The sequence below is a fragment of the Gallus gallus genome, chromosome Z (genome assembly GCF_016699485.2).
Source record: "Gallus gallus isolate bGalGal1 chromosome Z, bGalGal1.mat.broiler.GRCg7b, whole genome shotgun sequence".
NCBI classification, from domain to species: domain Eukaryota; kingdom Metazoa; phylum Chordata; class Aves; order Galliformes; family Phasianidae; genus Gallus; species Gallus gallus.
In genome coordinates, this window is record NC_052572.1 from 85,115,022 (window position 1) to 85,131,166 (window position 16,145).

General features: G+C 41.6%; 1 protein-coding gene across 4 annotated transcripts in view; it reads left to right on the plus strand.

Moving 5' to 3' along the window:
• SNCAIP (synuclein alpha interacting protein) overlaps positions 1 to 16,145 on the plus strand; it is a 76,190-nt gene that overhangs the window by 20,001 nt on the left and 40,044 nt on the right. For all 4 annotated transcript variants that reach the window (XM_040655838.2, XM_040655839.2, XM_424409.8 and 1 more), the window contains 2 exons: positions 9,198 to 9,300; positions 14,504 to 14,576. In XM_040655838.2, coding sequence (XP_040511772.1) covers positions 9,244 to 9,300; positions 14,504 to 14,576 — 130 coding nt within the window. In that variant the 5' untranslated portion in view covers positions 9,198 to 9,243. The remainder of the gene's footprint in view (positions 1 to 9,197; positions 9,301 to 14,503; positions 14,577 to 16,145) is intronic.

Consider the following 16,145-nt stretch of genomic DNA (forward strand, 5'->3'; position numbering starts at 1 on the left):
AAAAAAAAAAAAGTTTAGAAAAATGAAAATCCACTTTCTCAGGGAAAGGAATGAAAAAGTAAGCAAAGAGATTTCTGACAGCTTTACGCACCCAATGATACAAGTCATGGATAGGTTACGTTACTGCTAATAATATGGGAGTTGTTCAGTTTGGAAGGACAGAATGGTTTGGGCTGGAAGGTACTCCTAGGAGATATCTAGTGCAGTGCCTCTGCTCATGCAGAGTCAGCTACAGCAGGTTGCTAAAGACCATGTCCTATTGGGTCTCCACACACAGAGGGTTCAGAATGCTTCTGGGCAGCTGTTTCCAGTATTTGACTACCACGGTAAAAAAAAGTGTTCTGTTCAGTTGGATTTTCACGTGTTTCCATTTGTGCCCATTGCTTCTTGTCTGGTCAGCGAGCATCACTGAGAAAAGCCTTGGCTCCTTGTTGTGCAGCACTTCCCATCATTTATTTATACACATGGAAAAGTTTCTCCTGAACCTTCTCCAGATTGAATAGTCCCAGCTCTGTCAGCCTCTCTTCGGATGAAAGGGGTTCCAGTCCCAGAACCATCTTAGTGTCTCTGGGCCTGACTTCCTCTAAGAAGTCCGTATCATTCTTGCACTGGGGAGCCCAGAAGTGCGCCCAGCACCTAAGATGTGGCCTTGCTGGGGCTGAGCAGAATAGAGGTTCACCAGTTAGACTTGTTGCTGATTGTCTTCCCAGTGCAGTTCACAAGGTTTCTGTCTTTCTTTACTATACGGGCACATTGCTGGCTGATGGCCAGGACTAGCAGATCCCTCCCTGCAGAACTTGTCTCCTGCAGGTCAACTTCCAGTGCATACTGGTGCATGGGGTTATGGCTCCCCAGATTCAGGACTTCGAGTCCCTTCCAACACAAGCCATTCTATGATTCCACAATTCTCTGTTGTGTGAGGTAGCATCAAGCCTCAATAAACAACATCCACTGCTCTCCCGTCATCCACCAAGCTGGTCTCCTCATTGTAGCTGAGATCACTGTCGGGTTGGATAGGCATGGTTTCCCCTTCATAAGTCCACTCTCACTACTCTAGATCCCTTGCTTGGCCTTCATCTCTTTGCAGGTGCTTAACAGAATAATTTTCTTCAACGAATTTCTGGAGATTGAGGTGAGCCTGACCTGTGTGGTTTATGAGATTTTCCTTCTTGTCCTTCCTGAAGACAGGAGTGACATTTGCTCTCCTCTAGTCTTCAGGAACCTCTCACAGTTGCAATAAACCTTTAAAGATAGTAGAGAACAGCCTCACACTGGGAACATTCACTGAGATGCAACACTAATATACACAAAACTGCAGACACCACAGGCTTGTGTGCTTCCAATGTGTTTAAGTGCTTCCTAACAGTTACTTCTTTATTGCTTTTTTTATCCTCTGTTATTTTGCTAGCATGTACATTTCTGTGAAACGAGATAAAAGGAAGTAGGTTGCTCCAAAAGCAGTGCCTCCTCTTTATTTCCTTGAAAAAATGCAAGGGATTCAGAAAGCAGGATAACATTATTTGATAGAGCAAATTCTCCGCTACAAAACACTGGTTTTTCAGCATAGTCACCACCAGTAGCTATGCCTTTTTGCCAGCAATGCATGAGAGCCTGCATGCCGTGCTCATACAGACCTGCAGCAGCGGAGGTGACCAGTGTCACTGCCACCACTGCTGAAGTGCTCTACTCACTGCCTTACTGTGCTCCCAGCCACCATATGTCATGGGACACTGGTGGGAAGGTTCAGCCTCTACTGTCACACCATCAACACCTGCCTCTGACATCGTGAACCAGCATACCAACATAATAACGTAGGAGGCATTACTTTCAGAGCAGCCCTCATATTTCACAAGCTTTCTGGCTGTCATAATGCTGGTAATGTCAGGTGCCCATACTGATAACTGAAACCAAACCAGAGATAAACGCTGATTTTGCACTCTGTATGCAGTCCTTGCCATTTTACTATCCCTCTTATGGATGGAAGCGTTCAACAGAAGAACAAAAAAAGAGACAACAGTGATTAAATGCTTTCTAGAGTGTACAGAAGCAGGGCTACCCATCTAAATAGTTGTGGGCATGACCATTGTACAAACAAGCTGCATGTACTTCTCATTGCGTTGTGCTGCTCGTGACCAAGATATCCTGTTTGTTCTGCCTGTTCAAAAAAGGAAAAAGAAAAAGAAAAAAAGTAAGAAGAAAAAAAACATTAATCATGAAAGCAATTCTTTACAATTCTTTACAGTGTTTCAAAAGTTCCAGAAGGAAGCTGGAGCTGGTAAACACATGTTCTTATGGGAAATTGCCATAATCTTGACTACATCCCAGCAGGCTCTGAAAATATTTCTCACAAAGTCCCTTCTATAAAATCTAGAACATATGTACAGCAGATTATGTTTCATGTCCTTTTAAGGAACTTGCTAGATTAACACAGAAGTCCTTGCATTTCCTCTGAAATATCTGTCTTTTCCTACAGGTATTATGCAGTTTTTGCTTTCTGTCCTGTTGTACACTTCCATAAGCCTGTGCAAGAGGCTGTGAGAGCTCACACCCAGACCCTATGCTGCTACTGCAGTGTTCCCAGCACAGAGTGGTCAATGTGTTTCATTCTGTTTGTGCCATTAAACTGCTGTCATTCTTCCAGGACGATTACTAGGGAAGTCAATATGGCTGTTATTTCTTATTGGGTTGAGTAAGAGGTTTTGAAATTGATCTTACTTTTCTTATTACTATTGATTGAAGCATCAAAAAGAACACAAACAGGTCAACACAGCTCCAAAGCTAATTGTCGCTCAGTTCAATCAGGGGCATATAAAATCGAGCCATTAGAAACATAAAGAATTCATACATTTCTGGGCCGGGAACACCCAACGTTGATGAGAATTATTAAAAACTTCACCACTTGAGCAATGCAGATCACTCTTTATAACCTAAAATGGACAGCGTGGTTCTCTCTCAGCTGTTCTTTCTTTGCAGCTCCTTTTCTGAGTTTTCACCCTCTCTCATCAAACAGGACTATTCAGTTAAGGAGAGCAAATGGGATCACACGAGACACAGAAACAGTCTGAATGCAACTGGAGGAAAGTGACAGACAGAAAACGTCTTACAAACCAAATGCAGCCCTTCCGTATATCGAAGTGCACACCCAGCAATTAGTCTTCCTGCAGAGCTCTGTGATCAGTGCTGTCCACTGCAAGTGCCTATTTTTACTCAAATTAGAACGCTAACAGAACTCTGCTAGGGCCAAGTGTGTTGTGTCTGGAGCGTACATCAGCTCCTCTCTAACTGCTCTCTTTATCAGGATTGTGCAGAAGGCAGATAAGCAGGCGTCCCTTATCATCTTCCAGACACAGGATGCAGCAGATTAAATCATAGAATCATGAATTCATGGAATCACAGAATGGCTTTGGTTGGAGGGGGCTGTAAGGGTCGTTGAGCTCCAACCCCCATGCCATGGGCACCCACCAGGTCGAGCTGCCCAAGGCCCCATCTTATGTTTAAAAAATAGTAGAGATAGTGAACTGGGAGAGAAGGAGAGCACTTCTGTGCATTTGTACATGGATACAGAGTGCCTTTGTTCAGATTTACCAGTGTTTTACTCTATGTTAGTGGGAACGACTGCAGAAAGTGCAGAAAAAAGAGCATACAGAAATTTATAACCAGTGTCCTCCATGCCACGGATGGCAAGACTAGTTGTTAAGCCAGTGTGCTTTCCTTCACCACAAGCAAAATGTTGCAGCAGTATTTTTAACTTTTTGGATGTCATTTGGCCACAATGACTTGCTACTACAGTTGGAAACGAGACCACAGACATCCTACTGCTAAATTTAAAATCTATCCCTTGGGTTCGACTCCACGCCATAAATTACTTAAACAAATAGAAAAACTCCTTTTCATTTGTGCTTCTGTTCCTTCCCATCCAGGATTCTACTCTCCAGACAGCTGTTCAGATTCCCCTGCTTCATTGTATGTGACTCTCTTAAAGCCCGGGATTTTAAGTGCTCTGCCTAAGCGACTCTTGAGTACTTTAGTGGGTGTCACTGTTAATTAAGGACACATGGGAAGGAAGTGGAGGAGCCAATAACAGCCTTGTTGTCTGGAAAAATCAAAAGCATGCATGGACAAGGGTGACAGAAATCAGAGCTAGATAAGGAAATGTTTGCCGCTGAGAGAAACAGCCGCGTGCCTTTTGTTCAAGCTTACGAAGAAGCCGCGTGGCTCAAAAAGCGGCCTCAAATGGATGAAAAACTGGGACAACGATGTCAGAGTTTCAAGTTAACAAGAACGGTTCTTTCAGAACTGCTAAAAACACATCTTACTTTCGTTCTGTGTACCCAAACTTCGCTGAACAAGGAGCGGAGCGTCCGTCAAACCGCGTAGTGAAGGCAGACAGTGAGAAGCAGGGAGTTTAATAAAGACGAGCAGAGGATTTAGTGATAAAAACAGAATGGAACAACAGTCAGTACTGATCGATTTGCAGTAAGTGTTTTACTCACTGGTAGCTTCATTTTTGCTCCACACCAGCTACGTTTCTGTTGAGCAACTAAGAATGCATCTATTTACTGAGGGGGAAAAAAACACTAAATGAGAGCATTTGGCAGAGAGCAGCTTGGCTTCACAAGCAAATATTTAGTTATCTGCATCTGACAAGTAAGCAGAAGCACTGATTGGTTAGGTTTGCTTTAAAATCTGGGCAAGCAATTTAGCATTAATGTTATAATGTTTACTTTTAAGTAAACAATACTGTCATAGAAAAGTCTGTGCTTGTGGATAGTAGCACTATAATTTCTAGTTTTATTAACATAATTTTCTGCATCTATAAAGCACATTGTCAGCCTTGGCATGCAACCAAACTACAAGTGTAGTTGCTTTACTGGAAGTAAATGCAATTGGCTAGGCAGTTTGTAAGGCTGATATTTCAGTATTCCAACAAAGAAGTACATATCCTGCTACCTCATTTTCCCGCGTACACATGCACATGAAATAAGCAACCATACTGCAGGTAGGATTTGTCCCAGCTCCAGGAAAAGGCAGCAGTTTAGAAGAAATTGGTGCCCAGATGCAGCTTCTTTAAGAGATTATTCACCTCGCAACTGCTCCAGTTTCTTCCATTCACCTGTTATAAGGTAAAGGGACACTATATCTAATAAACAGGAAAAAACAAGGATTTTATGGTTCATATATCCTTCTACACGGATGACTGTGTTTCCAACCCCGTAATTTTCATTGTGGAGTACTGTAGAATTTGGGAACCTTATGGGGCTCGGGTGTTCATGGACTGATTTGTTCACCTTCATCATAGCTGTGTAGCCTGAAGGAGAGCTCAGTGTCAATTCAGCATGTAGTTACTGCTGACGAATGTGGTCTTAGGAGCCTTACTGTCCAAAGAATATGTCCTCCAGGTATTCTCTTTCTACTCAGAAGCCAGTTGCAACTCTTCTAAATGTTGGGCAATGAAAGAATACGCTACCTGCATGTGTCAGACTCTTCTCTTCCAATCAGTGATTCAAATTCGAGTGCAATATGAATATCCTTTATGTCAACGTCAGTTCTTTTTTTGTGTTTTTGTGAAGAGTCACACTATCAGGGTAACACCTATGTGAATGACAGTACAAATACTGGACTGAGCAGGCAGTTACTCAAACATACACGTTTTGCAAGTCTACTGCCTTAAAATTGATACCGAATTCACAGAAGAGTGACAGAGGGAAGTGAATTCAAAATTACAGTCATAGAATAAACTATCTTAGAAAAGTCCCTCAAGGTCACCATCAACCTCACATACCAAGTCCCATCACTGAACAAAGTCCCTCAGTGCCACATCCAGATGTCTCTTAACTACCTTCAGGGATGGAGACTGCTATTTCCCTAAGGAACCCACAGCAAGGCTTGATAACCCTCTTCATGATGAAATTCTTCCTAATAGCCAGCCTAAACCTCTATGGTATAACATATGACAGTCTCTTCATGTCCTATCACTTGTCACCCAAGAAAAGGGACTGACAGCCTCCTCACTGCAACCTTCTTGCAGGTAGTTGTGGAGAGTGATGAGGTCTCCCCTCATCCTCCTCCTCTCCAGACTAGACAGCCACATCCTCCACCACTCCTCAGAACTCTTGCAATCTAGTCCCCCCACCAGCTTTGTCATCTTCTCTTCACATACTTCAGCAACTCAAGATCCTCCTTGTATCGAGGGTCTCCAAAACTGAACAGAGTATTCAAGGTACAGTCTCATCAGTGCTGTGTACAAGGGCACAGTAATTTCCCTGGTCCTGCAGATCACACTATTTCTGATGCAGGCCAGAATGCCATTGGCCTTCTTGGCCTCCTGAGCACAATGTTGGCTTATGTTTGCTTGGGCAGCTTTCCAGTCACTATTCCCCATGCCTTTACCACTGCATGGAGTTGTTGTGACCCAAAGTGCAGCTCTTGGCATTCAGCCTTCTGGATGTCACGCAATTGGACTTGTCCCATCGATTCAGCAATTTACCTTCATTTTGCTTTATGAGTCTTTGCATTCACTCAAGTCATTGACAGTCAAATTCTCATCTCTGCAGCCTCTTTGTTGTTTATCTATGCAAATGCATAGATAAGATTGCAGCCATTGCTTTATTTTGCAGCATAATCACTGCTTAGTATCTGTTGCAGTGCAATTTATGCAAGATGCTGTTATACCAGCATTACTATTGCCACATTTCTGTGTGGTTTTTAACCATATGACTTCTTCTGATGGCGATGTCTCATGAAACCATCAAAACACCTTTCTTTAGTGTTTGTGGATGATGTTTTGTCTCTTACCATCTGTTGCTGGCAGTTGCAACTTTGGTTGCAATTATTTTTTACCTTGGATTGGACCAGATTACCTATTATCTGCTCTTGAATACCATTTGGTTTGTTTATACCTCTGCTGAATGCTGAATGCAGCTATTACAGAGGTCTCAAAATAGTCACAACCTGAGTGCTATCCTTGCCATATGGTTCGCATTATACATACTGTAGTTCTACTCTGTTTCAGAAAGTGCCCCTTTTGAATAAGACACCAAGTATAGCCATGGGAAATCTTATTTGATGCATGTTCTCTAAGCTGATGTCTGGCTTCACTGCATGGAGAAAATCCCCAATGTGTGAGTCTCCTACCCTTTCTTTACACATAACTGAGCACCGTCATTGGAAAGTGAAGCTTTCTGTTGAGAAAGTCTCTTCGTTTTGGTTACTGACTTCAGCCCTTCTGTGCTTTGTAGTCTTTCTGTTTTGAGGAAGACAGAAAACAACAGTTAGTGAAAATAACATTTCAGGAGTGCACACAGGAGTGGTGAGTTTTGTATGTCTCCGGGTGAAATGCAATCTTTACATTAGCACAGATGGATGCAGTTGTTTGGCTATTTTGTTCCTATGACTATTGAATAAATCAGTTCTAATTGCAAATATATATATCTGCTTATATGTGTACACAGTGCAGAAATTGTTTTTTTCTGCAGTCTTATGCTTGCGAAAGGATCTTGGTTGTCATGATGATGCCAGAAACAAGCTGTAATGCTGTTCATATACAGTAAGCACAAACCTTAAGAAGATTACTGAAAATCGATGTCAAGAAAGCAAAATCAGTTAGGAGGAGAAGAAGTCATACACTTGAATGTGTCACCTCTATTCATGGCTAAGTCCTTTCGTTGCAAGAGTTTTGTCTGATTTTAGTGATCCACTCCAAGATTAAACTTGTTCTTTAGGAAATCTATCAAATGTACAGCTTCGTATTAGTTTTACAGAGTAGCCACATACGTTTTCTTACAGGGAGGGAGGGCTTTATGCTGTTCTTACCTTTTTGTAGCTATCTCCTTTCTACTGCTTTGCTCGGAAGCAGCAGTGAGAGTCAAGCATAAATAGCTGAAGTTGTTCTTCCACGCTGCCTTCCTCCCTGTTTTTTCCTCTCCAGGACTTCCTTCCTTATATTGAAAGGAGAAGAAATATCCTAATGTGGTAAGGGAGGCATTTATGGGTTTTGGTGGAGGTATTTCTGTTTGTTTCCACTTCCAGACAAAGCTGTAATGAAAAATACCTTCGATGACTTGGTGAGAAATAAAAATCTGATTTTCCAGCTTTTGTAGCTTGAAACAGAAAATGTGTCTCTCAGTTCTTCTTTCAATAACTTTCCAACAGCAGCTGTCTTAGAGTCAGCTTCGAGCTTGCATGGCGTGTTGCTGAGAAGGTCCGCGATGGCAGTTTTGTCTGCCAGCAAGTGTCACACCTGCAGAAAGGGATTTCCTTCAAAACCCTTATCCTACAACAGTCTTAACCACATGTAAATCACTCACGCAGTTATTTTATTTGGACTGTACGAATGACGTGTCGTTCTTCATAAATGTGTTTCTTGGCAGTTGCCATACGGGCGAACTGGACTTTCCTTCAGGCATTTCCTGGTGTTTTGTACAAGCACTACCGAGGTTTGTTTTTGCTCCCATCACAATACCTAATACTCACTTAGCGACTCACATCTTGCAAAAACAATTACCACTTTTTTTTTTTACCAGCTTTTAAAATAGCGTCCTCCTTCACTCCTGTTGTATGTGTCCTTAGTCATAATGCATGCATTCACTCTAGTTAGGGTTTTGAAAGTTGCGTTTTGCTGATCTGATTGTTTAAGCTCCGCTTTATTCAGAAGTGCATACTGAATTTCACAGCCAAATTTCTTGCTTTGCAAAGAGAATTTTATCTTGTTTTTCCCCTTGCTGTGAGGATGTACTGAAGGTCTCCGAGTGGACACGGATAGATACACTTCTGGTTTTGCCTTGGCCATTGCTTGGGAAGAAGTGCAGGTAGAGACTGAGGACAGATAAATCACCACCTGCAAAGGACCATCTCTGCTGTGTTGTTGCTTGTGTGGAGGAGTGGAGATGAGGTGTGATAGGATTTTGGTTTCTGTGCATCATTTGCTTCTCACTTCTTGTATGCCTTCCGGAGCGGAGGAAAACAGGAGTAACAGGAGAACAAAACTGTGTTCTGGGCACTCAAGGAATAGCATCCTTAACAGAAGATATTCCACGATTTGCAGAGTACAGGAGAAAAACTGTTCTCTGCTTTGAGGATTGATCTCCCAAAGACCTGCTTGTGTACTTCGCATGCTTTCAATGATCAAGTAATCATACTAAACTATTTCTATGTGGTTTTGACATCATTAGATTGCCTATTTTTCTTTTCTTATTTAGGTCTTTACTACTATGCTGAGTCACCAAAAATGTCCATAGAAGAATAATGGAAGCCCCTGAATACCTTGATTTGGATGAGATAGACTTCAGCGATGATATATCGGTAAGTACTAGTCTTATTTTATTTATATGAACTGAGACAATTTTAGATATCTTAGTTCTGCTATAACAAACAAAACAACAACAGCAAAAAAGGTGCAAGCTACATTTCTTTTTACCTCACCCATGGAAACGTTTAAAATGTTGAATCCAGAATAAAATATGGTATTTTGCAAGGGAGGACTGATCAGCTTAAACCCTCTAACTTCAGTAAAAAAAACACTTCATAGCAGTGTTCCTCCTGCTAATGTTTCTGCTTTTTGTGGGACAGAGTTGCTAGTATGTTGGATACCTAAAAAACGAGGGACTTGGATACACCATAAGTATTTACTAACTCAATTTTCAAGTCCCGTCTCCTTCAGTGTTCTTCCTAACAGCAGTGGGGATGGTGGCAGTGTTTTTTATTTGTTTTCTTGTTTGTTTTTTTTGGTGGGTGTTGGTTTTTCTTTATTTTGGTTTGGGTTTCTGGTTTTGCTTTGTCTCGCTTTGTAGTTTGTTTGTTTGTTTGTTTGCTCGTTTAACAAAGGGCTGTCTTTCCCTCCAGCCTTTGGGACTCTGATTCATTTTAAAACACTCCAAGGGCTGTATTCACAGACAGGTTCCTACTGGTCAGGGTTTTGCTTTTACCTATTGCAACACTGATTTTTTATTAAAGAGGAATATGGCAAATGCCCAAAATGTAAGAAGACAATAAGCCAGTCTTGGAAGAATACCTTATTTGGGGCAACTTTCTTTTTATTACTGTTCTATAGCAGATCATGTCCTGGTGTCTGTTTCTACGCTCAGTTTTGCAGGACTGTAAAACATGAGGGATGTAACCTCTCTGTGTCCCTCCCGTTGTGGCTGTTGCTGCATACTGGTGGGTTAGGTTACTTGTTTTTCCACTGAGTGGCTCAGGCTGCCTGCTGTAATGCGCTACTCTCTCATTGGATGCTGAGCCTTGAATTAAAATCCAGCACCAGTTTGTGGAGGTGGTGCTTTTAGTTCTACTTTCTCAAGTAAGGGAATGAAGGGTTTGTTGCCAGGAACCAGATTAATAAGAGAATTCCTGGTTATTCTGGTGCTCTCGTTACCTCTTGCCGTGTACCATTCAGAGGTACTCAGCCTGCACACTTGACCACCAGCCTGCTGTGGAAGGAGCAGCTGCACAGCACTGGTGGTAACAGTTTAAATCGTTCCCTTTTGCACTCTGGTTTTAATCCAGTGCGGAAAAGTGCTGGCCAAAAATAATGGCAGCAAGAAGACTGTTAGCGATGTGCTTGTAAAAGTACCTGAGCTGGAAAGCACTGTGCTAGCACAGATCCTTGTAGAGACCTCTTCACCAAAAATGAACAAAATGTAATAGATATCAAAGATAGATTAGGGTTTCTTTTAAAGACGCATCAGTATGTAAGTGGTCTTGGCACCTTTTTTTGTTAGTACTGTTGTTTTTACATAAGTAAATGGAACTGCACATATCTCTGAAGTTAGGTATTTATTCTGAAAACCAGGATGGCACAGTATCAGATATGTATGGTACAGCATATCTCAGCGTAGTTTAGACAGCAGAATAGACTTTTGGGACTCTTGCTTACATTAAACCAAAGTGGCATTGTTTCCTTAGTAACGTGAAGCAACCAAACTGAGTATTTTTGGTTATTCTTGAATTTTATGTTTCATTAAAACAACAGATACACTCTGTAAGCAAAATTATTCTTTAAACTTTCCCTTTTCCCTCTTCTTCTCTTTATTGTACCCAGAAACGTATCTCTGCTTTTGACAAAATGGCGCCTGGCGTAGAAGTGCAGATGGAGCAAAGGCGTGGAGCTGAATTCACAGCTGGCAGTGAATGTGAATTCAATTCTGGGTGCAGACAGCAGAGATGTGAAAGGTCAAGGGGGAATGGTTTTACACTGAGACAGGGGAGGTTTGGTTAGATATTAGGAGGAAGTTTTTTACCCAGAGGGTGGTGACGCACTGAACAGGTTGCCCAAGGAGGCTGTGGATGCCCCATCCCTGCAGGCATTCAAGGCCAGGCTGGATGTGGCTCTGGGCAGCCTGGGCTGCTGGTTGGCGACCCTGCACATAGCAGGGAGTTGGAACCAGGTGATCACTGTGGTCCTTTTCAACCCAGGCCATTCTGTGATCCTATGGAAGACGAGCCATGTTCCAGACTGCCATGCACAGCTGGTGCAGATGTTTACAAGCACAGGTTGCAGGCTCTTGTTCATACTGGTGAAAAAGCCTAGCTAATGATGATGACTGCGTTGAAAACTAGTGTTTTTGTAGCTGAGAATTTGATCTATTAAATGGAGTTATGGTACTCCTACTATGTGTTGTAGTTCCCATGAAAATAAATAGGAGGAATTACTTTTGGAAGGACATACAGGTAAACAATACGTAGTACAAATACGTATTCTGTTTTCCCCTGAAGTGGAAAATTGGCAATATCTTGTATTCACATAGAGTAGCTTTGCATGCCTCTTGTCTTTTTTTTGCTGTTAATACTGTTCTTCCATTTTACAAAGTCCTTAAGGATGTGCTGAAATAGGCTATGAGAGGTTGGCCATTGGCATGCCGTAAAAGCCAGGGGAAAAAAAGCACCAGCTGTCAATCAGCAATCAAAAAGGTCACTGCATACCTTGTCCTAGGAAGATGCCCATTACTGAATTTCTCTGTCAACAACAACACACACTTGTTAAATAGCAGAAAGCACACGTACACTGACTAACAAAGCACACTGATCTCCTTATCTTTCACTGATACCCGTACCCATGGTCATGGCCTTTGGCTCTTGGTTTAGTTATTGCTCTACTGGGAAACTGGGAGAAGTGGGTTACATTTTCTGTGTGAAGCAACTTAAGACTGCAGAAAGAGAAGTGGGAAATAGTGGACTGAAAATTGAACAGCAGTAAATCTAAATGATGTTCTAGGGAAAAGCTGCAGTGTTAGCCTCTTCTGCTATCACTGGTGCCTCTAGTAGCCTTTAAGCTCTCTGTTGAAGAAAAGCTAACAAATGTTACTGATGAATGAGAGGTGGAACTAGAGTATAGGAAAAAGGTAGTTGTAGGGGGAAGAGCTGGTGATGCATTGTAGTTAGGGTTGGGAAGGGTCCCTTTTAAAAGAGTAGTTTCAGCAAGTTCTCCACTTCTTGATCGGAAAAGACAGATGGCAGAAATGTAAGTGTGCAAAAGACTCTTTGAGAGCAGAGATGAGTGGGAGGAAACCTGTTAAGGATATCAAACCAGTATGACTAACGCATCGAAATGTATAAATAAATTCATAACAGTAAATGTTTTTTTTTTTGCTATTAGGGAGGGTTGTGGGGGTTGGACGCATTTTGGTTTAGTGTTAAAGCTGAAAGAAAATTTGTTCTTCCAGGAAGGGCAGAAGAAAGGACAGAAAGAGAAAAGTCTTCCTGTTTTTGAGGATGCCTGACAAAGCACATAGCAGTGGAACACAAAGGCCTCGTCCTAATTGAATTACAAACTGTGTAATAGTTTAAACTGCACCAGCTGGTCTTATGAAGCTACCATATTCCTTGGAGACATGTTCTTGGATTCTCTTAAGAATCTTACTAAGGCCAGTTCAATGTTGCCTTCAGAGTCTTTGTGCTGAAATAGCAAGATGTATAGCTTAACAACTTGATCTTTATTAAACAATGGAACTACAGTGAAGTAAAGCACATGGTGTTTGTGCTGGTGTGTGTTTAACTTATATTAATTTGTGTTGTAGCAGCATCTTTCTCCCTGTGTCAGTTCCTCTGCTGTTTGTTGCTTTAAGTTGTCAGATAGGGTGAAGTCACAGCCCCATAGTTACCTCCTTGTTTAATGTGGGTGGGAGTCACATGGCAGCTCTGTTCTAAATGTTTTAATTAGTAAGTTGTGTTCTTCCTGGGAGTACTTGTTGTAGGTGAGGTTCATCAATTCACTGCTGATCAAACCATCATGGGAAAAACTGAGGCATGGGAGGTTATAGTGAGGCTCTGTAAACGTAACTGCAATCAACTGAGCAACAGTTACTTGAACTTGCACCAGAGAACTAAATTACTTCTGCAGTTGATCACAAGGTTGACTTCAGATTATTTTGAAGTAGACTGCCAGCTGTGCATTCAGGGCCAATCAAACTCTGAATGACAAACTGTCAGCTAAAGCTAGAACCATGTTTGACTGCTTAAGTTTTGCATGGGAAGCTAATGAGGGCGTAGTTGTTACGCACACGCCAACTGAAAGTATCTGTTCCTTTGAAAACATGTGGTGTTTATGGGTTCCTTAAAAATTTTCAGTTCTGCTAATTGTGTTTTGTTTTTTTTTTTTTTTTCCCTAGTTTCAAAAAAAAAGTTTTGAATAGGACTTCGTTTTGTTGTAATGGACAAAGTAATGTCCACAGGCATGGTGACATTCATTTCTTCAAGCAAAGATTCCTGTAACGTTTAAGCGTTTGGTTAAGGGATGCTTTGTATGAAGTAACTTAATTCCTGTACGTCAGACTCTGTAGCTGTATAACTCTAACTTTTGTATACCACTGTGGGCATTCTTCAAGTGTATAAAGCAAAGGGAAAGATTTGTTTGGTAAGATGCAAACATCATCCTCGGTTCTCTCCCTTTTAATGCTGCAGTGAGAGAACGTACTGATGACAGTCAGGTGTATCCTGTCATGTCAAAGTGACAACTCAGGTTACCTTAATAAAGCCTGAATTCCAGACATGAGCCTTGTGTTCTGATACATGGATGCATATGTACCTCTCTCTAAAAACAGGCCTTTAAGGTGCAAATATTCTTCATTGATTTTACATACTGCCTTTTGAAAATCTGAATCCTAATTGTTAGTCGTGAAGTGTCTTGCAATATAAATGCCACAATGCAAGTCTTAGCGGGCAGAGCAAGACACTTGTGATGTCTGGTTTTACTGTGAGGTCTAAATTTATGCTCATGCTTGATGTACCTATACATCCCATGGAAAGAATGCATTGAATATATTTGTGACGTGAACAATGTGATGTACAGCAAAGGCATTGCTGTGGTGGAGATGTCTTTGGAAATCCCTTTGTGGGACACCAAAGCTGACACCATCTGCTTTCTCCTGCTGTCTGAGGGCACCATCGGGCTGCCTGAAGTACCCTCAACCTGGTAGATCTAACCACTACCAATGGTATCACAACCTGTTAGAAAGCCTTTCGTCTTCTTAAATTATTTACTTGATGTATTTTTTTTTTCCCTTTCTTACAGTACTCTATAACTTCTCTCAAGACTATCCCAGAATTATGTAGAAGGTGTGATTCACAAAATGAAGACAGATCAGGTATGATCCCCACTTCTATGTCCACCCATCACTTTCTAGGCTGCTTTTTATCACGTACAGCTTGGCAACGGTTTCTTCTTGGCAGTACTCAATTGTTTTGTTTTCTCTCAATTTTGTACAGCTTTCTGGAAACATGGCTTTTTTTTTTTATTATTTTATTTTATTTTATTTCAACAGATGTTCATTAGAAGTAAAAAAAAGTTCCAAAAAAAGATTTGGCTGCACGCAGATAAGTGTAGGGCTTCATCTCAGCAGCTCCAAACCGCAGTATATGCAACAATTTACTTGAAAACCTGAGAAACCATTGGTGACAAGATGTAATAATGTAGGCGCCAATGAAAAAATGTTGGATACATTTACTACCCATATGGCCATGACCAGTTTGAGGGATGATGTTTTGCCAGAGTCTGAAACTGTATCAAGGATGCTACATGATAGAATCTACTCTAAGGCATGTTGTAATAGTTAAGATTAAAGCGGAGTTTTTGACTTTAACAGTGTAAACTAAATGAAGAATCATGGCATATAGATGAGAACCAGCTGGGGACCTTCCGTCCTCTTGCCCTCCCCCTGATAAAAAGTGCATTCAGTGCTATTTTTCACTCTGTTAATCAGATTAATCCCCCTTTGTTTTGCTCTTCCTGATGGAGGAGTAATGAATTCATGAAAGAGCATTTTTGTTGTGCTATGAAAAGTTTATTGTTCTTTCATTTGATGTTTTAATTGAATTTTCATTAACGTTGTTGAATCAAAAGGTTTCTATAACAGGAAGAGCAGGCTTGGAATTTGTGGGATGACAGAAGACTTTAGGAGCTGTGCTATACTTTGGCAAACTTCATTTCTTGATTTCCTTTCAGAGTACTGCAGATTTCCAAGGTGTGTTATTAAGCTGAATCTTTACATGAGCTAGTTCCTCTGCCAGAGTCATTAAAGCCTGGTCTTCATAGGCCTGTGCCACTGCTCTAGGTGGCAAGGGGGAGTTTTCCTCCCCAAATGTTCTTGCAGTTTTTGCCCACACCTAGGGACAGCAGTGATTGTGCTCCCAAAGTTACCTCTTGCAAGCAGAGATATGAGGAATAAGGGAGAAGACTCCCAGTGTTCCCACCACCATAGTTCTCTCTGTCCCATCCGTGCCCATCTCTGCTGTTGTCCCTTTATGTTCTCCAGTTTCCCTGCGGTTCTCTCCCATACTCTCTCTCCTTTTCTCACCCTACACACCCATCTCTTTCCTTCCCTTTTCTCTCACTCTCCCTGCTCCCTTTCCCTAATTTTTTCCTCTTGTAACTCAAATTTCCTCCCTGCTATTCTTTCCTCCCATTCCTCCTTGCATCCCTCACTCGTCCCACCAAGTCTTTCCCTATATTCCTTCTACATTATGTCTAGACCCCTCTTTTTTCTCATTCTCCTCACCATTGTCCCCACCATTCTCCTCCCCAGTATTCATCACTCTCCTTCTTGCTTCCCATATTCAATTCTCAGCGCACATAATCTCCCCCTTCATTTTCTCCCACAGCGTTTTAGCATTATTAACAGCTGATCATTCGGTGGCAAAGCATTATATCATGTTTT